Raw genomic sequence first — 27313 nt, forward strand, 5'->3', positions numbered from 1 at the left:
TTGTTTTTGATGGGGAGTTCTAGGGTCTGAAAAAGGCTTGAATTACAGAACTTCACATAACAATTAAAACAAAGACAGTTTAAAGATGTTAACATAAACAACTTTCAATTGAAGCGGTCTTGTTTCAAACCTACGTCACCTGTTGCTGCTATTGGTTAATACTGACATTCTTACATGAAGCAGACAGGCTAAACTAATGCTCAAGTGCCAACACGCATTTCAAATATTAAAGCAATATATCATTATATTAAAGAAAGATAGGCCATGGCTAGTTTTCTATCGGTAAAAAATTATAAAATTATAGCGTAAGGGACATTGTTGGAACATACTATGGTTAACATTAGATGACAAGCTATTTAGATTTTTCTGAGATTTTTTGCTGTTAAGTATGTTAAAGCAATGAGATCTACAGGTACAACACTAAAGAGTGGCCTTTCATCAGAGGGCATCATTCTAGACAGGACATTGTAGCCTCCATACCCTTTATTGACTGAGACTTAATTTATTCTAATTCCTGTTTACATGCCTACCACCACATCAAATGACTTTCAGATATCCACTATATACAGTGAGGGAAAAAAGTATTTGATCCTCTGCTGATTTTGTACGTTTGTCAGGGACAAGATTGTAGACCTACACAAGGCTGGAATGGGCTACAAAACCATAGTCAAGTAGCTTGGTGAGAAGGTGACAACAGTTCGTGTGATTATTCGCAAATGGAAGAAACACAAAATAACTGTCAATCTCCCTCTGTCTGGTGCTCCATGCCAGATCTCACCTCGTAGAGTTGCAATGATCATGAGAACGGTGAGGAATCAGCCCAGAACTACACAGGAGGATCTTGTCAATGATCTCAAGGCAGCTGGGACCATAGTCAGCAAGAAAACAATTGGTAACACACTACACCATGAAGGACTGAAATCCTGCAGCACACGCAAGGTCCCCCTGCTCAAGAAAGCACATGTACAGGCCTGTCTGAAGCTTGCCAATGAACATCTGAATTATTCAGAGGAGAACTGGGTGAAAGTGTTGTGGTCAGATGAGACCAAAATCAAGCTCTTTGGCATCAGCTTGCCGTGTTTGGAGGAGGAGGAATGCTGCTTATGACCCCAAGAACACCATCCCCACCAACAAACATGGAGGTGGAAACATTATGCTTTGGGGGTGTTTTTCTGCTAAGGGGAGAGGACAACTTCCCCGCATTAAAGGGATAACCGACGGGGCCATGTACCGTCAAATCTTGGGTGAGAACCTCCTTCCCTCAGCCAGGGCATTGAAAAATCATGGATGGGTATTCCAGCATGACAATGACCCAAAACACACGGCCAAGGCAACAAAGGAGTGGCTCAAGAAAAAGCACATTGAGGTCCTGGAGTGGCCTAGCCAGTCTCTAGACATGAATCCCATAGGAAATCTGTGGAAGGAGCTGAAGGTTCGAGTTGCCAAATATCAGCCTGGAAACCTTAATGACGTGGAGAAGATCTGCAAAGAGGAGTGGGACAAAATCCCTCCTGAGATGTGTGCAAACCTGGTGGCCAACTACAAGAAACATCTGACCTCTGTGATTGCTATCAGGAGTTTTGCCACTAAGTCATGTTTTGCAGAGGGGTCGAATACTTATTTCACTCATTATAATGCAAATCATTTTATAACATTTTTGACAGGCATTTTTCTGGATTTTTTTGTTGTTATTCTGTCTCTCACTGTTAAAAAAAAACTACCCTTAAAATGATTGACTGATCATGTCTTTGTCAGTGGGCAAACATACAAAATCAGCAGGGGATACAAATACTCAAATACTCCGGAAAAAAGTTGAAAATAAAAGTTTTGATTGAGGAACAGAAGCGTTCAATTTGCAGTGGTCACTTAATTTTAACCCTTCTGTTCCTCACTCAAAACCTTCCTTTTCAACTTTTTTGGTAAGGAAAAGAAAAAGGCGCAGTGGTCTCTTAATTTGATATATAATATATAGGAACCTAGAATGTTAAATCATCTTTGATAGAAATTTGGATTCATCAACTCTATTTTGACTGGTTTCCTTGAATGCTAGAATGAGTGATGTGTTGTCAGCAAACATGATTTAAGACAAGTTATTAGGGGCAAGAGGCTGGTTTGAGATTAATATACTATTTTGTCTTGGAGTCTGAAAACAAGCCCATTTTTTTTATTGTGTCTTTGTGCCTTAGCTGCAGTCACCCTGGCATGTAGATTTTATTAATTCCTATGACTTTTAACAGTTTCTCTAAAATGTTACTGTTGTTGTAATGAAAGAGGATATACAGACACAGTTTGAAGGTTTGGAGCAGGGAATTGAACCCAGATCTTCCATGAGGAGAATGTTTGTGCCTACGCCAGGAGCTTTACTTCTAGTCCAGAGTCTTTGCACAAAATTCCTTTCGCCAGGCCGACGGATGTATAAGCCAAAGAGCACACATGCACATAACCCATGACCAAAATGTATGTATTATGATTTGGTTTTCCATCCTCAATTGTTCAGTCTGGCCTCAGCATTCAGTTCTTCAGTTTTTTTACTTGGAGGATTGTGTACACTTTGTTGGGATAAGCGCTGGTATACCATGCATACTTGAATAAATATAAGCTGTTTATTAAAAGACAGTGTAATGCCTGTTATGTCTGCTGTTATAAGATGCAATGACATGTCCATGTTATAAGGAGTCATGACGCTATGTTTAAAAAAGGTGTTACAGATTATTTTGACACCATTACAAAAAACAGGAGATGGCCTGTTTATGGGCTGTTCTGGATTGGACATGATTTGTAAATCCACAGCTTAATTATGTTAAGGCATGCATGCTATACAAACAGCCACAAGGCAGCAGCAGAACACTCTGAAGGAAAGCATGTAGGCTTTGGCCTCCAGGGCTCTAAAACTGATCAGTGACTTCTGGAAATGTCTTCAAATGCTGTTGGACAATCCTAGTTAAAGATGTATACTGAGAATTAAAGCACACCAAATCCATATAATATGGGGTTTGTAATTTACTGTACATTTTTTACTCAGTTGGATAACACTGTAGACAAAAACATGCACCCTAAATTGTGTTGAATGCTGGACTATAGTCAATGAACAACATGCTCAGATAGGCGTTTCTTTTCTCTTGGTATGTTGCAGTCATTTAAATAGCAATGGAAATAGCACACTCTCTGAATCTGTTGTGGCGGTAGGCCAGTTGCAATTGGTCCAGGGATCCAGGCAAGACAGCAGTTGATGTGAGCCATGACAAACTATTCAAAGCATTTAATGATAGTAGAGTTAAGTGTGATGGGGAGACTGTCCTTGAGACATGGTACCTTGATGTTCTAGGGCACAAGTATAATGGTATTCTCCTTTAAGCAACAGCATCACGGGACAAGGAACAATGTAAAATGTCTGTGAAGACATCTTTGAGGCAGGGTAAGCAAGGACGGGAAGAATTTGCAGGCCCAATAAATGTCAGAGATGGGGAACTTGCCTATTGAGTGACATTTTTAAAGGAAACTTGCTATCATGACACCATGCCACAACCCAAATCTTCCACATTTTGAATGGGTTGTTCAGTATAGCAGGTTCCACTACATATATACCCTGATCAGCCATAACATTATGACCACTGACAGGTGAAGTGAAGAACACATCATCATGGCACCTGTCAGTGGGTAGGATATATTAGGCAGCAAGTTAATATTCTGCCCTCAAAATGTATGTGTTCGAAGCAGGAAAAATGGGCAAGTGTAAGGATCAGAGCAAGGGCCAAATTGTGATTGCTAAACGACTGGGTCAGAGCATCTCCAAAACTGCATCCCTTGTGGGGTGTTCCCAGTCTGCAGTGGTCAGTACCTATCAAAAGTGGTCCAAGGAAGGAAAAGCAGTGAACCGGCAACAGGGTCATGGGTGGCCAAAGCTCACTGATGCACGTGGGGAGCGAAGGCTGGCCCGTGTGGTCCGATCCAACAGATGAGCAACTGTAGCTCAAATTGCTGAAAAGCTTAATGCTGGTACTGATAGAAAGGTGTCAGAACACAGAGTGTCTCGCAGTGTGTTGCGTATGGGGCTGTGTAGCCGCAGACCAGTCAGGGTGCCCATGCTGACCCATGTAATGCCGAAAGCGCCTGCAATGGGCATTTGAGCATCAGAAATGGACAACGGAGCAGTGGAAGAAGGAGGCCTGGTCTGATGAATCATGTTTTCTTTTACATCACGTGGATGGCTGGGTGCATGTACGTGGCTTACCTGGAGAACACATGGCACCAGGATGCACTATGGGAAGGAGGCAAGCCGGCAGAGGCATCGTGACGCTTTGGGCAATGTTCTGCTGGGAAACCTTGGGTCCTGACATTCATGTGGATGTTACCTTGACACACGTACCACCTACCTGAGCATTGTTGCAGACCACGTGCACCCCTTCATGGCAACGGTATTCCCTGATGGCATTGGCCTCTTTCAGCAGGATATTGTGCTCTGTCACAAAGCAAAAATGGTTCAGTAATGGTTTGAGGAACACACAACGATTTCAAGGTGTTGACTTGGCCTCCAAATACCCCAGATCTCAATCCAATCGAGCATCTGTGAGATGTGCTGGACAAACAGGTCCGATCCATGGAGGCCCACCTTGCAACTTACAGGACTTAAAGGACCTGCTGCTAACGTCTTGGTGCCAGATACCACAGCGCACCGTCAGAGGTCTAGTGGAGTCCATACCTCGACGGGTCAGGGCTGTTTTGGCGGCAAAAGGGGGACCTAGACAATATTGGGCAGGTGGTCATAATGTTATGGCTGATCAGTGTATATATACACACATACACACCCAAAGCTGTTCAATACTGAACAGCTCTGTGAAATGATCAGTTACAAAAAAAAAAGACAGAAATTCAAGGAATAGAGAATAAATTTTGATTCTACCCCTAGAATTCCCTTGGACCCCTCTTATTTGAGTTTTGAATTGTCATGGTAGATTTTTTTCTTATTATCTAGGAAGTAAACAATACTCGGCCCTCATTCAGGGGGGTTGCGGTTGGTCGGTGTCCCTTTGGTTGATGCCTGGCAATGTGGGTGGATTGATTTCCTGCCTGTTGGGCCCTGTCTGAGGCCTCCCCCGGGTAGGGCCACAGTGTCGCCGGACCCCCCGTCTCAGTTCCAAGGCTATATTACGCTGCTATATTATTGTGCTGGGGGATATGAGGAATGCAGTTTCTAACTTTTCTCAGTCTCTTCCAGTTTAAAATTTTAGGAGGAGAGGAGGTCCTGGTCCACACCTGCGCAGTACCTGGTTTGGGGGGCCCGTTGCTGTCCCTGTCCTTGTCCACCTGGTCATAGAATCTAGTCTAGAATCAAATAGACTCTGGATTTAGCCCAGAGAAACTTCTTTATTATTCCAATTGGACTCTTAATATCTCACCCGGCACAGCCAGAAGAGGAATGATCACCCCTCTAAGCCTGAGTCCTCTCTAGGTTTCTTCCTAAAATTCGCCCTTCTTACTGAGTTTTTCCTAGCCGCTGAAATCCAACACTACTGTTGTTTGCTCTTTGGGGTTTAAGGCCGGGTGTCTCTGTAAAGCACTGTGACAACTGCTGTTGTAAATACATTTGATTGATTGATTGATTGAGTAAACCTATAGGTTTTCTATTCGACCCCCTTAAGGGATTTCCATAGAAACACACTCCAATATGAATCCTAGAGGATTTTTGGACTTATGAATGTCTAGTTGAACGTTTCAGAACGTAAAAACTTATTGAAGCAGCGGGTTGAATAGAACTAGTTCCAAGATGCAAGATTTTGATCGGTTGTTTCATTTCATTGCAGAAAACGTCCCTAGAAGTGTGGTTTATATACGTAATTAGCATACTTCTAAATGCAAGTAGGATTTTTTAATCTGCGATCTCCGGCACATCATTAATTATTTTACTCCTACTACAGTTCCAATTGCTACTTAACAGTTTCTGTGGTTTACTTCGCATCTAGGGAATCTGCCTCTAGGGAATGTTGAGCGGTGTTAAGTAAGTTTTTACTTTCTGGAACGTTCAACTAGAAATATACTGTAGCATACCATAGGTTTTTAATGTTTGTAACAGGATTTTGCTTTTTGTAACATCCATGTACAAATTTCCTATGCAGGAAAAAAAATGGCTGTCCGACATGAAAAATAAAAAAAAGGTCTGCTCTATTCATACAATATCTTTCTGCAACGTTCGATAACGTTTTGCAACTGCACTCAATGTTGAACCATGTTAGCTAGCCTGGTGTTGAGAGTAGGGAAGTGAATTCCACTTCCTCCTTTTAGACGTACACCACTGTTCAACGCAGCGTTGTGATTGTTCATACGTAAATTCTCACAAATTGGATATGGAAAGAACGAAAACGGAACGGGGCTATGTCCTGTAATGTACTAATGAAAAATACTTTGTCGGGAATTACAATATATTCTTATTTGAACGCTCCAACAACACCTATTCAATAGCGAGCAGCGGAGTCAACCTAACCTTTTTTAACGACAAAAATGGTAGCGATGTAAGATCAACTTTTTGACTTGCGACCAATGAAGGATCCTAACTATCTTGCCTTGTAACTTCTTAAAACTTGGATACAGTGGAACAAGGACGCAAACATGAAGAAACAGTTTAACCGAATGAAACAGCTGGCTAACCAAACAGTTGGAAGGTAGGACATGCCAAATAATTGTTATTATCTGTAGCTAGTAACTTAACTTTTTCTTTTGTTTTATGGCAGCAGTCACTTTCTTTCAACTGTACTACATCGTAGGCTGGCGAGTTCCATTGTGACCAGGCCTTTTAAGTCAGATGTCACTGTGTCCTGGTGGTAAGACCAAACTATAAACATATGATACATACACTTTTTTTAAATCTCGAAATCCTTAACCTGGTCAAAGAAGCTGTGAACTAGACTATATATCATGTCAGTGGGCGGTGTCGGAAGGGTTGGGCCACATGGCTTCGCGAATGTTAGCAGGCTAGCCATTACTGCTGATAAGATAACCAGAATGACTTAATGTGTAATAATATTGGTTATAGTTTGCGTTTACAGTCCATGACATCCAATGTCATGTCTTACAGTGGATATAAAGTATACACACCCCTGTTAAAATGCCAGGATCTTGTGATGTAAAAGAATGACACAAAGAAATAATTTCAGAACTTTTTCCACCTTTAATGTGACCTATAACTTGAACAATCCAATTGAAAAACAAACTGAAATCTTTAAAGGGGGAAAAATAAAAAAAACCTCACAATAACCTGGTTGCATAAGTGTGCACACCCTTAAAATAATACTTTGTTGAAGTACCTTTTGATTTTATTACAGCACTCAATCTTTTTGGGTAGGAGTCTATTAGCATGGCACGTCTTGATGAGGCAATATTTTCCAACTCTTCTTTGCAAAAGCACTACAAATCTGTCAGATTGCGAGGACATCTCCTGTGCACAGCCCTCTTCCGATCACCCCACATATGTTCAATTGGATTCAGGTCTGGGCTCTGGCTGGGCCATTCCAAAACGTTAATCTTCTTCTTGTGAAGCCATGCTTTTGTGGATTTGGACGTGTGCTTTGGGTCGTTGTCGTGCTGAAAGGTGAACTTCATCTTCAGCTTTCTAACGGATGCCTGAAGGTTTTGTGCCAAAATTGCCTGGTATTTGGAACTGTTCATAATTCCCTACACCCTGATTAAGGCCCCGGTTGCAGCTGAAAAACAGCCCCAAAGCATGATGCTGCCACCACCATGCTTCACTGTGGGTATGGTGTTCTTTGGGTGATGTGCAGTGTTGTTTTTGCACCAAACATACCTTCTGGAATTATGGCCGAAAAGTTTAATCTTGGTTTCATCAGGCCATAACATATTTTCCCATGTGCTTTTGGGGGACTTGATGTTTGTTTTTGCCAACTTCAGCCAGGCTTGGATGTTTTTCTTTGTAAGAAAATGCTTCCATCTTGCCACCCTACCCCATAGCCCATTCATATGAAGAATACGGGAGATTGTTGTCACATGTAGCACACAGCCAGTACTTGCCAGAAATTCCTGCAGTTCCTTTAATGTTGCTATAGGCCTCTTGTCTTTTCATCCAGGTTATTGTAAGGGTTTTATTTTTCATTTTTGTCCCTAGAATATTTCAGTTCGTTTTTCAATTGAATTGTTCACATTATAGGTCAAATTAAAAGAGGAAAAGTTTCTGACATGATTTATCTTTGTCTCATTCTTTTACATCACATAAATCTGGCATTTTAACAGGGGTGAGTAGACTTTTTATATACACTGTATATGTAATTTTACCTGGTACACATTTCCATGTAAATATACACATTTTCTTTTCACTGCTTTTTTAATATGAATATGTTATGTTGCTGTTGGATTTTGAATAGCATCTGAGGTGAGACACAATCACCTGTACAATCCATCTCTGCAGCTGTACATCGAAACGTGAAAGCAGCTAGAAGGAGGTTGACAACGTAATTTTTTTAATTGTCTATTGTAGACATGTTTGAATCTGCTTTTGTGACTTGTTCAATAAACAAAAATATAGAGTGCCAGGTAAACACATCAGATCTGGAAGTTAAATAATGTCACTATAGTCAAAGAATACCCAATTACCAATATAAAATATATCACACAAACTTTATGTTAAAAAAGTTGAGTACAATTGTGCCATATTCCAATGCAGTTTAGACATTCTGCAAACTTGATAACAATATATTGCTATCAAGATAATTGGGTCCACTTAGGGGCTTGAGCCCTTAAGGGGTCCAGTGCTCAGGGTCAGTGCAGAGTAGGTGAGGTTGCCTATTCTAACCACCTGGGGTCTGCTTGTCAATGTCCAGGTCCTAATTGCAAAGGGAGGTGTTAAGACCAGGGATGGAAATTAAATTTTTTGTCCACCGGCCACTGTGGCTGGTGGATTTCAAAATCTACCAGCCACTCAATGTTTTTACCAGCCACTTTCTTGTTTTTAACCAACAACGTGAAGCGTGTTGACGACATACAGAGCAGTACATTATCAGATTTGTCTCGTCGTAAACTAACCAATCGCGGGACTCCCCATTGTCTGCTTTTCTCCATCGTTCTTTAAAAAAAAGTTTTTTGACTTTCGCCTCTTTGTCCACTGGCTCCTCCTGAGATGTTTTCTCTGCGGACCTCTTAACGCCTGCGATGTATCGCCACATTTTTTTTATGTGCGCCGCCTCTAAAGTGTACGTAAGAGGATTAGTGCCAAGCAATAATACAAAAAATAAAACCATCTCGACAATAAAGTCACATCGTTGTGTTTCGAGAAAAAAGTCGAAATACAATCTTGAGAATAAACTCATGAAATATCGAGAATAAAAGTCGAAATTAAATGTAGAATAACGCATTCGATCAGTGTGCATTGCATAGCCTACTGATGGCAGAGTTGGATCAATTAGTCAAGCTAAATTATAGACTTTCTTTCAGTAACAAAGAAATACTATCAACTATTAGCTAATTATGACAGAATTATAATTAGCATACGAATTTAAAAGAGAATTTGCAAGCGGCTAGGTCTTTTTAGAAAAAAAAAAATGTCCAATTTGCGCGATGTACTCGCTTTTGTCCAACATGAATTGACAACCAGTGGACAAATGCAAGGTTATCGCTGGCTTCACCTACGCGCGATTCATCGAGGTTTCGTGGTTTCCCATAAGACGGATTATTAAACTTTATTCTTGATATTTAATGAGTTTATTCTCAAGATTGTATTTCGACTTTTTTCTCTCAATTTTAGAGTTTAATCTCACATTATAATGACTTTAATGTCGAGATGGTTTTATTTTTTTTATTATTGCTTGGCAATAATCCTCTTCCGTAAAAGTGTCCGGGTGAAACAGTATGCTATTTTTATTTACCCGCCACGGTGGCCGGTAGGTGAAGCGAGTTTACCCGCCACAACACAAAATCACCCGCATTTGGCTGGTGGTGGGTGCTAATTTCCATCCCTGGTTAAGACCCATGGTCCTGAGCTTGGGAACGAGCTTAACGGGCATGAAAGTGGTGAATGCTGACAGTGCAGTTAAAAATAAGAAGATAAGACGAACTATCAATAATAACACTATACAAAAAACACACATCAATAATAATAACTATACAACTGTACAACTGTAGTGCAATTTAAAAGTGACAGATGTGCATGGGACTATGGGTGGAAGGGAGGAGGGGTCCCCAAGTTGAGCAGCCTTACGGCCTGAGGAAAGAAACTGTCCTGTAACCTGTTAGTTCTGGACGGAATACTCCTGTACCTTCTGCCTGACGGCAGCTTGGTAAACAGTCCGTGGCACGGGTGGCTGGGATCTGTTATGATTTCTTTGCGACTCCTCCTACACCTCTCTGTGTAGAGATCCTGCAGGGATGGCAGGTCAGACCTTGTGATGCGCTTTTCTGTTTTAATCATGCTCTGAAGTGCTTTATGGTCAAGGGTGGTGCAGCTGCCATACCAGGCGGTAACACAGCCAGGCAGGATACCCGCGATAGTGCATCTGTAGATGTTGGAGAGTATCCTGGAATCCTGGTATGAAAGGGGTCCGAAGTGTCAGGAAGAGTGCAGGAAATGTGGGTTCTGACCAGCTGCTCGCAGCACTTTGTGATGATGGAGGTCAGTTCTACAGGGTGGTAATCATTCAGACAGGTGATGGAAGGTTTCTTTGGTACATGGACAATGGTCTGTTTGAAGCAGGTGGGGACTGCATTATGGATGCAAGTGCCGAGCGCTGAATCAAAATATTAGCAACAAAACAATTTACAAAAGCCATCTACCAGTTTTAAATCTATTGATGGAGTACTGAGTAATCTGTCTTTAAGTTATGTGTTATGTAATTTAAAGTACTGATTTTCCGAAATGATTTCATTATTATCTATGATAAAAGAACACTGCTATAACATTAGTGTACATGGCAGCCTGCTTATTATTAGCTGGCTCAGCTGAAATTAGATCATGATTATTGACTTATTGACTAATATTGATTTTGGAAGATGCCACAGGTCAGCTGACATACCAACGTTGCTATGGAGAATGTTGGATGATGGATGGCGAACAACTGATCATTGAAAAAGGAAAAGTGTAGGTTTTTGTATGTCCCAATTAACTCCTAATAAAAACATTACGGTGAAGGAGCAACTTAATAATTGTGAAAAACGTAAAGCTATTTTAATTAACCATTAATAAACATAACGTTCTTTGTCTGCTCTTTTCCCCTTTCGGAAAAACATACTCTGTGTACCAGGTAAAATACAAGGTTGATTGCCACGCTGATTGCAGTGCAATGCATTGTGATGTTACACCATTACAGAAATGTATACTAAAGATGGACTTAAATTCTATTTTCTATCAAAGAAATGTAGACTTATTATTTTGTCTTAAATTGTATTTGTTGAGGTCTTTAAAATGTCTTAAAAAGGATTGAATTTGACTTGATAAATGGTGCAAGAACTCTGTTACAGCAATTACAGTCTAGACTATTTTTGGGTATGACACTACAAGCTTGGCACATCTGTATTTGGGGAGTTACTCAGATTCTTCTGTGCCAATCCTCACAAGCTCTGTCAGGTAAGATGGGGAAAGTCACTGCACAGCCAGTCTGAGGTCCTGGTTTTTATAAATAATCTGTCTACTTTTCTCCATTCATCTTTCCCTCAATCCTGAATAGTTGCCCAGTCCCTTCTGCTGAAAAACATTCCCACAGCATTATGCTGCCGACACCTTGCTTTACTGTAGAGACGCTATTGGCCAGGTGCACCTTGTTTCTTTCTTTCTGACTTGACTCTTGGCATTCAAGCCAAATAATTCAATCTTGGTTTCACCAGACCATAGAATCTTGTTTCTCCTGGTCTAAGAGTCCTTTAGGTGCCTTTTGGCAAAAGTTGTATTGATGGTTGCTGATAATGTGCCTCGTTACGCCTATGTAAATATTCCATAAAAAATCACCAGTTTCCAGCTAAATTAGTCATTTCCAACATTAACAGTGTTTTGAAAAGTGACCCCAAACCTTTGAACAGTAGTGTTAGTAGCAGCCTATGCAAACACGAGGATTGTTTAAAATACTAACTCAAATGAACTTTTACTGTTATTTCTGTTTTACAATTACAACATTGCCAACTATGTTGTTTGTGGTTAAAGCCGTTTTCTGAAACATTCAGCTCTTTTCATAAATAACTGCCTGGTTCTATAGTCATGCTGTGGATGTTTGGTTGGGGTGTTTCATTTGAATTTAATTCATTTAGTTCATTACTAAGCACTTCCCTATACACTGTGCCCTCTCTTTGTTATTTCTAACATGAAACTGATGAAGAGGAACTCATCCCTGCCTTTTTGTTATATGAATCTAATTGAGTAAACTACCTTTTTTAGCTTGATCCGATTTAGTGAGTGATGGCGAGTGAGTGAGAAGAACTTTTATCGTTTCCTGTTGAACACCGGCTCTGCTGCATGTGTTGCAGTGACCATTAACTAAAAAGGCTGACAAAATATCACCTCCTCTGCTGTTGAGGCAGAGACCTTGCTGTTGAGGAGAGAGTGCACTGAACAGAGAGTGAAGTAGCACTTGGCCAAATACATTTTTAGTAATCAATTAAATAAGTATACAAAAATGTTCTTCCAGAGGGATCAAGATAATCCCAAAATGATCCAACTCAATTCCTTTTGAGTTGTGTTAAATGTAATACGACCTAAAATCCCTGATTAAAGGTCAGATTGGATTATGACGTCCTTACCTGTTAATTGGGATTGTCTCCCTTTGATTACCACCAGATGCACCACATTTGGAAGCTGCAAAACATTGCTTGAATGTAAAACGTAAGTAATTAGTAAAACAAAACTGAAATGTGTTCACTGTAAATGAGTGGGATTTATTTTACAGTAATGACTATAAAACACATTTCAGTTTAGTTTTTCTAAATACTATTTGTTTCACATTCAAACAAAGTCTGGCAGCACAGGTGCCAGGAAGAAAACTGTCAAACAACAGGAAAGTATTGTAAGAAAAACTAACTGAAAACAAAACACTGAAAAAGTTGTGGAATGCTAAAAAACTAAATCTGGTGGAATATCGCACAACTAATGAGGTCAATTGGCAACAGGTAATTAACATGATTGAGTATTTAAATATCATTCCAGGGAAGATGGATCTGTCAGAATTGAGGATGGGGAGGGGTTCACCACTCTGTGAAAGACTGCGGGCAAGTAGTGCAACAATTTAAGAATTCTAGAAATCTCGGTATGTAAAGGACAAGGCCTAAAACCAATATTGGATGGCTGTGATCTTCGGGCCCTCAGGCGGCACTGCTCATTTAAGATGGACTGAGGCAAAGTGGAAAAGTGTCCTGGGGTCTGAGGAATCCACATTTGAAATTATTTTTGGGAATCATGGATGCTGCCTCCGGACCAAAGAGGAGAGGGACCATCTTGCTTCTTATCAGTGCATAGTTCAAAAGCCAGCATCTGTGATGGTATGGGGGTGCATTAGTGCACATGGCATGGGTGACTGGCACATCTGTGAAGGCACCATTAATGCTGAACAGTAAATGCAGGTTTTGGAGCAACATATGCTGCCATCCAGACAATGTCTTTTTCAGGGAAGGCCTTGCTTATTTCAGCATGACAATGCCAAACCACATTCTGCAAGTATTACAACAGCATGGCTCCATGGCTCCAGCTGCTCAACAGTCTGGGTGCTAAACTGGCCTGCCTGCAGTCCAGACCTGTCACCCATTGAAAACATTTGGCACATTATGAAATAAAAAATACGACAAAGGAGACCCCAAACTGTTGAGCAGCTGAAATCCTATATCAAGCAAGAATGAGAATACAGTTGTGCTCAAAAGTTTGCATACCCTTGGAGAATTGTTAAGATATGTACCATTTGTAAAGAAAACATGAGTGAGTAGGCAAAACACTTGTCTTTTATTTCTTATGGTATTCACATTCAACTGTAGGTCATAACAGAATGGCACAATCATAAAACAAAACATGGCAACAATGGAAAAAATTAACTGACCCGTGTCAGTTTGCATACTCTTAGTTCTTCATACTGTGTATTGCCCCCTTTAGCATCAATGACAGCGTGCATTTGTCTATGAGGCCCCGAATTCTTGCAGGTGGTATAGCTGCCCATTCGTCTTAGCAAAATGCCTCCAGGTCATGCAAAGTCTTAGGTCGTCTTGCATGAACCGCACGTTTGAGATCACCCCAGAGTGGCTCGATGATATTAAGGTCAGGAGACTGTGATTGCCTCTCCAGAACCTTCACCTTTTTCTGCTGTAACGACAAGAGGGTCAACTTGGCCTTGTGCTTAGGTTCATTGTCATGCTGGAATGTCCAAGAGCGTCCCATGCACAGCTTTCGTGCAGAATAATGCAAAATGTCTACTTCTTTCTGGCAACTTGACCATGCAGCTCATTTTGTTCAAGTAACAACCACACCGTTTTTTTTTCTCCAGAGCAGCCTGTATTATCTTTAGGTTACCTGTGGGTTTTTCTTTGTATCCTGAATTTTTTTTTTTCCTGAAATCTTATCTTAATCTTATCTTGGTCTACCTGAGAGATCCCAGAATTTTCCACTTCTGAAATAAGTGATTGAACAGTACTGGCTGGCATTTGCAAGGCGTTGGATATCTTTTTATATCCTTTTCCATCTTTATAAAGTTCCATTACCTTGTTACACAGGCCTTTTGACAGTTATTTTATGCTCCCCATGGCTCAGTATCTAGCCTGCTCAGTGCATCCACGCTTACAAACTCATTGACTATATATACACAGACACTATTTGCAATTAAACAGCCACAGGTGTGGGAAATTCACCTTTAATTGCCATTTTCACCTGTGTGTGTAACCTTGTGTGTCTGTAACAAGGGCAAACATTCAAGGGTATGTAAATTTTTGATCAGGGCCATTTTGATGATTTCTGTTATCTTTATGATTTAACCTCCTGAAACCCTGTGTCCACATATGAGGACACTATGTTTTAGGCTTCCTGCACCATGTACTTCATTATGCTGTGCTGGTGCATGTAACATGCATTACTTATTGATCTTTGAATACCTCTCTGGTACTGACAAATGCCAGAGCTGTATAGTCACCCACACTGTTTGCAAATTTGTACATGTTTCGATGAAAACTGTTGAAATTAACAGTTTTCTACTTTGTTAAACATTGGTGACTTTGTGTAAAATAAACCCAATGTCATCATAATTTTTTTCAAAAAGACAATGCTTAGATATTATACTTATCAAGTCCTGCTAATCCCAAATAGCTAAGAGAAATAAAAAATGCATACATTATCAAAGCTCAGGTCTTAGGAGGTTACAAAGGAGCCAAACGACTATGTGATAATAAATGGCTTCATATGATCACTATCCTTCTCATCTCATCCCTCATCTTCATCCTCTTATCCGGTATCGGGTTGCGGGGGCAGCAGCTCCAGCAGGGGACCCCAAACTTCCCTTTCCCGAGCCACATTTGCCAGCTGTGACTCGGGGATCCCAAGGCGTTCCCAGGCCAGTGTCGAAATATAATCTCTCCACCTAGTCCTGGGCCTACCCCGAGGTCTCCTCCCAGCTGGACGTGCCTGGAACACCTCCCTAGGGAGACGTCCTGGGGGCATCCTTACCAGATGCCCGAACCACCTCAACTGGCTCCTTTCGATGCAAAGGAGCAGCGGCTCAACTCCTTAACAATCCTTAAAATATCCTTAACGTTTTTTTGCATGATTTGTCATATTTTCAAAATCTATGTCAATATTTCACAATTTCTGCCAGGGTATGCAAACTTATGAGCACAACTGTTCACTTACTACAGCAATTAGTCTCCTTAGTTTCCAAACGCTTACAGAGTATTGTTAAAAGAAGTGATGCAACACAGTGGTAAAGATGCCCCTGTCCCAACCCTTTTGAAACATGTTGCTAGCATCAAATTCAAAATGGGCATGTGTTTTTCCAAAAATTTTTCTCAGTTTCAACATTTGATATGTTGTCTTTGTACTATTTAAAATAAACATAGGGATATTTTAATTAAACATAGGGATGAATGATTTGCATGTCATTGCATTGTGTTTTTATTTGCATTTTGTGCAGCTTCCCACTTTCTTGGAAACAGAGCTTTTCTGACCACAATCTCCATGTGCGGTTGCTCATTTTTGCTGGCAGGCTGATGTAGACAGAGCCTAGATTATACCATATTCCCTGTTTTATTTTTTTTAATAATGGATTTAACCACATTATAGGGAATGTTAATTGTTCGTTTACCCTACCCAGACTTGTGGTTTTTGCCGGACCGTGTAAGCGGAGCCGGCCAAGAAGTGCGAATATCTCTTAATAAGTGAGTGACTTACTGATTGACTACCCCTTGTTAAACAGCGTAGTGGTAAGAGACGTGGACTGCCATGCAGGGGACCGGTATTCGAGCCTCGCCACAGTCAGAACAAATTATGCATTAGGATTTGTTCAGGATAGACAAATACATCTCTGGCTACAACCTACAGTATCTACATTATAGTAAGCCTAATATAAAACTGTTTACAGTTATATTGAGACTATTTTTGGTATATGTTCGAAGTACACATCTGTGCATGCTTTTTAGGGTAATATAGATCACAACCCCTTGTACAGCGAGGAGTTTCCACGGTTCTCTCGTCTTTTCACTTGACAAAGAATTCAGTTATCGTCACCTATATTGATAGTTTCAATGTCATTCACGAATGAAAGAAAAATGTATGTTGTTATGCCATGTAATGAAATAGCTTTGGCAGTGTACAGTTGATCTTTAGTCTCGCTAGCAATTGCTCAATTCTTATGACTATTCCAAGTAGTAAGTTAGTATAAACTAGTAAGCCTATTACTGGCCAATGAGCTGTTAATATGGCCAGTGGCATTTGTGGTGGAAGTAAACTTAATAAGAAACGTTAGTCAGTTCAACACAATGTATCTTGCAAAATATTCAAACTTGGCATGATGTTAATGTGTCACAAAATGATCTAATGTTGAGATGCTATACTGACACTCGGTATTCATATAGCATAGTGGCGTGGTGGTTAAAGGCACAACCTGTCACATAGGAGACCCTGGTTTGAATCCAGCGAGGGCAACAACATTCATGCCTTCTAATCGCAGGCCAGTCGAACTAGACTTGCCTGGTTCCTTTTCTTGTTATAACTTCACAACTGACTTGTTTTGGAAGCTCCATAGTCAATATGGTTTAGTTATTTGGATATTCTCTCTGGCTTTTTTTTTTTGATTGGATGTTGGGATTCACATTCCTTATCGTAATGTAAAGTATTACAATCAACCTTTAAATCTGTTTTATAATTATGGATATAATGCCAGTCTGTAAGTCATTTGCGTTCAGAGGTCTTGATTGCTTGGGTCTTTCTGTCTTTTCCATACGTTGCACAGCAGGGCAGACATACACAACACAGCAGGGCAGACTAACAGATTAAGGTTGTGTTCTAAGTGGCACACTATTCCATTATTATTGCGTGACATTTAACCAGGCCTCATGAGACTCAGGTCAACAGAAGTGCAATATGAAGTGCATATGATGCCATTAGGGATGCCCAGGTGTTGACAGATGTGTGCACGCCGGCACCTGCTCTGAACTGACTCACTCAGTCACATTCCTGTGTTCCTATTGCCAAACAATAGGCTTTTACTAAAAACGTTGGGTAAACACAGGGAGTAGTACAGTGGGGAGAACAAGTATTTGAAACACTGCCGATTTTGCAAGTTTTCCTACTTAAAAAGCATGTAGAGGTCTGTAATTTGTATCATAGGTACACTTCAACTGTGAGAGACAGAAAAATCCAGAAAATCACATTGTATGATTTTTAAATAATTAATTTGCATTTTATTGCATGACATAAGTATTTGATCACCTACCAACCAGTAAGAATTCCGGCTCTCACAGACCTGTTAGATTTTCCTTAAGAAGCACCTGTTTGAACTCGTTACCTGTATAAAAGACACCTGTCCACACACTCAAACAGACTCCAACCTCTCCACAATGGCCAAGACCAGAGAGCTGTGTAAGGACATCAGGTATAAAATTGTAGACCTGCACAAGGCTGGGATGGGCTACAGGACAATAGGCAAGCAGCTTGGTGAGAAGGCAACAACTGTTGGCGCAATTATTAGAAAGTTCAAGATGAAGGTCAATCTCCCTCTGTCTGGGGCTCCATGCAAGATCTCACCTCGTGGGGCATCAATGATCATGAGGAAGGTGAGGGATCAGCCCAGAACTACACGGCAGGACCTGGACAATGAACTGAAGAGAGCTGGGACCACAGTCTCAAAGAAAACCATTTAGTAACACACCACGCCGTCATGGATTAAAGTCCTGCAGCGCATACAAGGTCCCCCTGCTCAAGCCAGCGCATGTCCAGGCTCGTCTAAAGTTTGCCAATGACCATCTGGATGATCCAGAGGAGGAATGAGAGAAGGTGATGTGGTCTGATGAGACAAAAATAGACCTTTTTGGTCTAAACTCCACTTGCCGTGTTTGGAGGAAGAAGAAGGATGAGTACAACCCCAAGAACACCATCCCAACCGTGAAGCATGGAGGTGGAAACATCATTCTTTGGGGATGCTTTTTTGCAAAGGGGACAGGATGACTGCACCGTATTGAGGGGTGGATGGATGGGGCCATGTATCGCGAGATCTTGGCCAACAACCTCCTTCCCTCAGTAAGAGCATTGAAGATGGATCGTGGCTTGGTCTTCCAGCATGACAACGACCCGAAACACACAGCCAGGGCAACTAAGGAGTGGCTCAGTAAGAAGCATCTCAAGGTCCTGGAGTGGCCTAGCCAGTCTCCAGACCTGAACCCAATAGCAAATCTTTGGAGGAAGCTGAAAGTACGTATTGCCCAGTGACAGCCCAGAAACCTGAAGGATCTGGAGAAGGTCTGTATGGAGGAGTGGGCCAACATCCCTGCTGCAGTGTGTGCAAACCTGGTCAAGAACTACAGGAAACGTATGATCTCTGTAATTGCGGAAAAAGGTTTCTGTACCAAATATTAAGTTCTAGTTTTCTGATGTATCAAATACTTTTGTCATGCAATAAAATGCTAATTAATTACTTAAAAATCATACAATGTGATTTTCTGGATTTTGGTTTTAGATTCTGTCACTCACAGCTGAAGTGTACCTTATGATAAAAATGACAGACTTCTACATGCTTTGTAAGTGGGATAACCTGCACAATTGGCAGTGTATCAAATACTGGTTCTCCCCACTGTTTTCTTACTAAAGGTACATAATAGTTAAACTGTGTGGACCACATAGGCAGGTATTGTAGTGCTAATGCTTGTGTTCGTTGTACATATGTTATTGTGTTTCCTTTTCACTTTCTTTGAACAATTTGCTTGGGAATTTGCAGAGAAATATGTCAATATTATTCAGACACTTTAATGAGAAGAGTTGTGTGTGTGGACCACAATTGCACATCTTCATTTTTAAAATCCCCTGCTAGATATGCATCACTGCATTTACACTTCCTTTTTTCTCCCCACTGTATATTGAGTATATTGTGGGTAGGTCTATTACGGTAATATAAATTAATGTCTCAAACTAAAAGCAGTTTTGCTGTAAACGATGTGTTCCACCGTTAATAATACCTAGGGAAACAAAGCTTGAACACATAGAGTTAACTGTACGTAGAGTTAATTCATACTTCTAACCATTTAACAGAGAATAGAAAGGCGGTTTCCACCGTTGATAGTGGCTATATGGAGGGTAGTTTACTGATGGTGTACTGATCCATATCAATCTCCTATTTCTATTACACAACCCTACTGATGAGGGCCTCCGCCTGTCTCTGGAAAGAACAGGCAGGCTGGGATTTTGTCAAGTAAGCGTTTCCACGCTTGGCCAACCGGGAGACAGCATGATGCTGTGGACGCCACTGAACTGTTCTGTTGTAAATATAGAAGGAAGGAAGGAAGGAAGCGCTGTGTTTGGGTTTAGTCATACTGTAAACTGGGTTCTGTGTGTCTCCTGTTAACTGGGTTGTGTGTGTCTCCTTCCTCCATCACACCATTGTGGGATTGATTTATAAAGAGTAGGCACTTGCCACTTTGTTTACCAAAAGCATTACTTTAATGTTACCCTCGAGTCATATACCAGAACCACACGATATTAAGACAGGAACACCTCAGAACACGTGACAGAATAGGTTTTGGAGAGAGCAACACAACATTTCTAAGAACATTTCAGTTTACATTATTTAGGATCAAATGAGTTATGAGAAAGTTGTTTTGATATCAGTGATGCATTATGATACAAAGTTGTGTATAATACTGTTGTATAACAACTTAGCAGCCCGTTTGCAGTGTCCACTGTTCAGGTGCCTTATCATGCACAGTAGCCTATTAAGCTTCACAAAGCCCACTAGTAGGCACATTTCTTGCTCCTCAATTACTCTGTTGAGTAATTCTGCATGGGGGCTGGTTGGCTTCCAGGTAATTCACCCAGCTCAAAGTACAATCAACAGGTCTCCCTGTTAATACCACTCAGCATCTTCATATTTCAATTTTCTTTCCTTTTTACCATTCATTGAGATTATAGACTTGTGATAGAGCTATCGCTGGTTAGCCCAGAGAAATAAAAAGTAACTCTGAAGTTCAATCGCAGCTGATATTTCAATAATCAGTCTCTGTAGTACAATCAAGATTGCCTGTGAAGTTTATATTACTGTAGAAAACTCTCCTGCTTCTGTAAGCTTTTCATAATACATTGTAACCATTGAATGAACTACAATATACATGGCCAGAAAGCAATGTATTGAACAGCACTGCGATTGAAGATTGAACAACATTGGTGCCGGAAACATAGGTTGTCTAAAATAAATATAAAAAAATACATAACAGCTTTTTTGTCGATAAATAGACAGCACATTGCTCTTCACACTGCAATACATCTTGAAGTAGCATGCGCTACCTCTGAATGTTCAGATTTGACATTGTAGTTACTACTGTGAGGCTTGGCATACTACACTCACCTAAAGGATTATTAGGAACACCTGTTGAATTTCTCATTAATGCAATTATCTAATCAACCAATCACATGGCAGTTGCTTCAATGCATTTAGGGGTGTGGTCCCAGTCAAGACAATCTCCTGAACTCCAAACTGAATGTCAGAATGGGAAAGAAAGGTGATTTAAGCAATTCTGAGCGTGGCACGGTTGTTGGTGCCAGACGGGCCGGTCTAAGTATTTCACAATCTGCTCAGTTACTGGGATTTTCATGCACAACCATTTCTAGGGTTTACAAAGAATGGTGTGAAAAGGGAAAAACATCCAGTATGCGGCAGTCCTGTGGGCGAAAATGCCTTGTTGATGCTAGAGGTCAGAGGAGAATGGGCCGACTGATTCAAGCTGATAGAAGAGCAACTTTGACTGAAATAACCACTTGTTACAACCGAGGTATGCAGCAAAGCATTTGTGAAGCCACAACACGCACAACCTTGAGGCGGATGGGCTACAACAGCAGAAGACCCCACTGGGTACCACTCATCTCCACTACAAATAGGAAAAAGAGGCTACAATTTGCACAAGCTCACCAAAACTGGACAGTTGAAGACTGGAAGAATGTTGCCTGGTCTGATGAGTCTCGATTTCTGTTGAGACATTCAGATGGTAGAGTCAGAATTTGGCGTAAACAGAATGAGAACATGGATCCATCATGCCTTGTTACCACTGTGCAGGCTGGTGGTGGTGGTGTAATGGTGTGGGGGATGTTTTCTTGGCACACTTTAGGCCCTTTAGTGCCAATTGGGCATCGTTTAAATGCCACGGCCTACCTGAGCATTGTTTCTGACCATGTCCATCCCTTTATGACCACCATGTACCCATCCTCTGATGGCTACTTTCAGCAGGATAATGCACCATGTCACAAAGCTCAAATCATTTCATATTGGTTTCTTGAACATGACAATGAGTTCACTGTACTGAAATGGCCCCCACAGTCACCAGATCTCAACCCAATAGAGCATCTTTGGGATGTGGTGGAACGGGAGCTGGATGTGCATCCCACAAATCTCCATCAACTGCAAGATGCTATCCTATCAATATGGGCCAACATTTCTAAAGAATGCTTTCAGCATCTTGTTGAATCAATGCTATGTAGAATTAAGGCAGTTCTGAAGGCGGAAGGGGGTCAAACACAGTATTAGTATGGTGTTCCTAATAATCCTTTAGGTGAGTGAATACTGGTATAATCATACTGTGGTATTTATTTAAAGATGCCTTTTGGAATTTGTGGCCCCTGGCTTTAAGTGTCACTGTACTGTGTCAATGTCGGCATGTCATGTAGATGCAGATATGTGACCCATGTCATCGAAATAATTTGCTTACAATCTTTCATGGCTAACTGAGCTGTGATAGTGATTCCACTTAGGTTTTGCATGTATTAACATCATATTAAACATCCAGACCTAACCGGAAGGTTTCAAAAACAACTTGTTTGTTATTTCCCAGACTGCATCTTTAAATGCCAGATTGGGGGGTGGGGTGTAACATAAACCCGAAAGGTCTGTCTACTAGTTTAATCAAATGAGGGAATGTTATGCGTTGTTGGAAGAAACCGAGTACAAATGCTTGTGAGCAGAGAATCCTGTAGGCTGGAAAGAGAGAAAACACAAATCCTAGCCTCACTAATGAGCTTCAGAACAACTGGAAAGCTAAAGGATACTTACTGCATATACGGGTCTTTCTATAAACGGGCCAGCATTTCTAAAAGGTTTGATTGAAATATGATTTCCTTTCAGCTTCACATCTAGTATCTTGTGGATACTTGTCAGTTTGCTCAAAAGGTCCACCCTAGATTTGGCTTCCCCATTTAACCCAACATCTGCTACTGCAAGCACCTGAGAATCAATCACCCATTAACTGCCTTTGCATGGGGACAGAAAGACTGATTTATTTGGCCAGTCTTGGTTTTCCATCTAGCAACCTTGGTTACTGTTCAGAAGCTCTAACCACTATGCTGTTTTGATGTCTTAGGCTTTGAATACAATTGGGTGTTAAGGGTTCTTTACAGTGTTAATTTTGTAGTGTTTTTGGAGTGTTTTTTTGGAGTGTTCTCCAACTGTTACTTCCAAAACAGTAGCACTATAATTTTCAAACTCAATGTGAGTTCTGTGTTAAACCATAAACCCTAGGAATAAGAATTAGATATTGTTAATTCAGTTAGTTAATTCAGCACTAGCTCACAAAAAATATCCATTATTTATCACAAACCCTACATTCCCAGCTCCATGTGATTCATCAAGGTGAATCTAGTATTCCACAACCCAGCAGGCAATATATATATAAATATTCTACCTGTGTAGACAATATTCAGACAGAATCTCACTACTCTAGCATTTGGTTTGCAACAGTTGGGGTTTGTCTAAGCACTGTGCTGTCTTTCCTATTCAAAGTGTTGTCAAATCTGAGGGCCTGGTGTCTACAACTTCAGAATCAATGGGTATTCCTCAAGGTTTGATTCCTGGATGAGCCTCCTTTAAACACACAAATAGACAGGCAGTACCGGAATTTATGTTGTTGTAAACCAAAACTAGAGCATGAAAAACACAACATATGAACCGAAGGGTAAAACAAACAGGAAATATCCCCCTCCCCCATCCTGAAATGACTTGCCACTGACATTTCATTATTCAATTTTATTTATGTAGCTAGCAGAAATAGACCGTTAGACACTTTCACCCACACGCATTGACATATAAAGCTACACGCCGCTGAAACATGTTCATTGTAAAAACTGATCACGCACCAATTTTCCTTTCATTTTTACCCCAAGTAACTTCATTTCATTCTCTTTTTTAAAAGGAGAGTGTGCACTCATAATGAGGGATAATCCCCTTATGATTTTATTGACAGGAAGGAAGAATCAGTAAGGCAGGTGAAGTGGACATCCAACCCCTGGTGTCAGGCTGATCCGAGAGTGATAACGCAAAGTCTCTGATTTCTTTATTTCATATAATAATTGTTGTTTATATGTATCTTATTTAAACTGAGTTACATTAGTTCACCTAATGCATTGCCTAAGAGCTGAGATGGGTCACATACATATTTTAGCAGATGTTGCGGGCGTAGCGAAAATGTGGTGTATAAACATTTTCAAACTTAAAACTTCCAAAGTGGTGTCCACAAGTTCTGACTCTAGGGAAATAAAGGGCCTTACTGCCAATATTCTGAACTCTCTCTCCCCACCTCACGGAAGGGAAGAGAATGCCAGAGGGATAGGCCAAGAGTAGGGGTGTGAAGTGATTAATCATTTAATATGACCTTCTGTTAATCCTGCCCCTTTGCAACACTTGAATTTGCAATAGATGTGGCCCTATATATGGGTATTTCCACATATTATGTTAACGGATCGCTTTCTTTTTAAGCGATGGAATCAAAATACTCCATGTACTCTATTAAATGTTTCTAAATAGCAATTTAAAGGCATGGTACATTTATTAATGCTAAGTAGGCCTACTCAACCTTTTTAATGTGGGGAAAAAAGAAGTGAGTACAAAGAACATTGAGCTTTTGTACCCTCTCCAAGAATCCTATGAAAACACTGTTTTTACTGTTTATAGCCATACACACAGGCCTTCAGGCCTTTCCACTCTCACTCACTCTCACACACACACACACACACGCACGCGCACACACAGTCCCTCTAATTTTACTCCATCAAATATGTATTTTCTCACTCAAAACCCTCTCACTTGTGTACTGTATACACCTTTGGAAGCAGATCTTTTTTTGATCTCTCTGGAAATGCGATTAATGACACACAATACGAATGGATTCACATTGCCAGCCTTCATCTATGGAGCAATACCTTTTTCCTTTTTCTGCCCATAGTGATTAATGAGATTGCTTAATTGATAGTTATTGTTAATTGGGTGTGTCTCACTAAACTTTAATGTCAGTCACAGCACTAATTAAATATTGAAACCAACGATTTATGGGATTGTGATTATTTTGGGATGATATCAGTAAGTACTCACTCCACTGATCTCACGAGGGTGACTTGAGTATTGTGTATTACAGGATTTAGCCACTCTGGGGTGCCGGTTTTGGATTGAATTGACATGAAAGGCCCTCACTGATATAGCTGAGTGTGGTCCTTGGTTGAAACACTCCTGTGGGGTTGCCTACTCTTGATGTATCACAAGTTGGACATCAACAGCTCCACACTGCTGTGCAGTTGCCATAACAAACCGTCTGGAATTCAGGGAACAGGAAGTGTGTTATAAGGGAGGTATCCCTGGAAACAGCCTCAGGCGAGAGGTGTATGCATGTGTGTATGTGTGAGGGAGTGCATGTTTGTCGTACAGGCTAGTCTTGGGTGAATTTCCTGAAAGCTTAATTTCTTAATTTCCAGGCCCAGACCCCTCACAATATGGCAAGAACTCTTTTCAGACAGTGGCTCCTATACAGTATGACAGGTTAATCTTTGTTACCTGTCCTAGTATTGGCTCAGATGGGGAAGTAGACAGATATACTTTTTTACCAATGAGTCACATATTGAGCTAATGGGACTCATACTCATTCATATACCATATGTAAAGCCTAGAAATATGCTTGTACAACAATGCAAGGTCACTGGGGAATTTTCTTGTACGAGATTAAGTTTCATAGACAGGCAGTACTGTTCACTCTCTATTCAAAGGTACACCCCACCTGAGATTAAGTTGTTGTTAAGTTTCCACTGACTGAATGATGACAGCTTGCTTCAAACTTGGAGTCCTCAGACTAAGGAAATCATTCATCACCGCTAGTTTGTTATCCATTGCAGTCCTCATTATCTCAGTATGAGGTGACAAAACAACCAAACAAAAATTGTCAACCATTTGTTAATATATACCAATTTAGCTATTAAAAACCACAAATAAAAGGATTTACACAGAATATTGATGAAAATATTGCATATTTACAAAATGTATGGATGCTCTCAATAGAATCTAACGGATGCTCTCAATAGAATCTACCACGGTAAATGTGTGTAAAGTGAAGTGCAGTTTGCATCAACACAGTAGCATATAGGTCATCACAATGGTTTACTTAAGTATTTTAGTCAGTCCTGGAATTGCATTGGTGTAGATGAGTATAGTAGTTTCTGTTTCTGATGCAATTCTGACTAGGGTTGCAAAGCGAAAGCTAATTTAACAACATCTTCAGTAATTTTCAGAAACATGTATGGCAATCTATTGTAACTTTGGCAATATATAATTCAATAACTTCTAGACAGGTATACATATTTAATATAAATGTGCTGTATTTTGAGTCCATATTCAGTTTCTAATTGATGGACCAACAGAAAAAGCCAGATTTTAATGAAAGAATGTATAAAAACTGTATGTTTTGTATTTTCAGCCCAACTTTTGTTCACAAATAACATCAGTTTGATGCCACAACATTACCATTTAACATACTGAAGTGAATTATTGTGTCAGTGAAAGGATTATGGATATTTTATGTATTGTGATAAACACAAAGAGTTAGAAATAAGAATACCCCCCTGTGTTAATCTAAAGTACTCTTAAGAGCAGCAGCTCAATACCTTGTAATAAATACAAGGGAACCTTTGACACAAATATTTTCCATAATAATATTTTTTTCTTCACAGAGCTGAGAAGACTGAAGTGCTGAGCGATGACCTTCTGCAGGTGACTTGTTATCTCTACTTATTCCTGTTTTACTCAAGAAGGAATGTGAAAGTGCTGTGTGGAACATTTTAACTTGTGTTGACTGAATGAAACAAAATGTAATTTGGAAAAGGTCAGATGCAGACAAAGCAAGACCATGGTGTGATATATATTATTTTTTTCATTTAATAGTAGAGCCCAATTCGATATAGGTTTCTGTGTCCAATGCAAAAAAAATTGAAGGCCACAGTCACCAATAAACAACATATCTGCCCATATGAAGAAAATGTTATTGGTGTATTGAAAAACTGGCCAGATTGTGCTTCAGATAATTTAAATTAAATCTATATTGTGATTTAATTTCTTTTAATTTTATATAAATAATTGAATTACCTTTGTTTTGCGTAGGTTAAAGGATAACCACTAAAAATCAACCATGTAGATTAAGTTTAAGTAAGATTATGCTAATTATGTAACCACTAGCATGCTCTCAGTGCTTTACTACAGTAAACAGTCATTTTATGGCAACCCAGTAGCTAGTTATGAATATCTGTTATAACGTTTAAGTGTCCATCTGGCAATTTTTTTCATATCTAAACCATGTGAAGTTAAACTATTACAAAGATGTTTATTCAATTCACAGATTGCCAACACTCTACAGATGATAGAAT

General features: G+C 40.2%; 1 protein-coding gene across 4 annotated transcripts in view; it reads left to right on the plus strand.

The window, feature by feature from the left end:
- Nucleotides 1-6246: 6246 nt before the first annotated feature.
- The window catches only part of arhgap17b (Rho GTPase activating protein 17b), a 45837-nt gene continuing 24770 nt past the window's right edge, over nt 6247-27313 (plus strand). For 3 of the 4 annotated variants that reach the window (XM_010874251.3, XM_010874252.3, XM_010874253.4), the window contains exons 1-2: nt 6247-6656; nt 26624-26663. In XM_010874251.3, the coding sequence (XP_010872553.1) occupies nt 6604-6656; nt 26624-26663 (93 nt within the window). In that variant the 5' untranslated portion in view covers nt 6247-6603. The remainder of the gene's footprint in view (nt 6657-26623; nt 26664-27313) is intronic. The other variant, XM_010874254.3, reaches the window with a different exon arrangement.

This window comes from Esox lucius, chromosome 11 (assembly GCF_011004845.1).
Source record: "Esox lucius isolate fEsoLuc1 chromosome 11, fEsoLuc1.pri, whole genome shotgun sequence".
Classification (NCBI taxonomy): domain Eukaryota; kingdom Metazoa; phylum Chordata; class Actinopteri; order Esociformes; family Esocidae; genus Esox; species Esox lucius.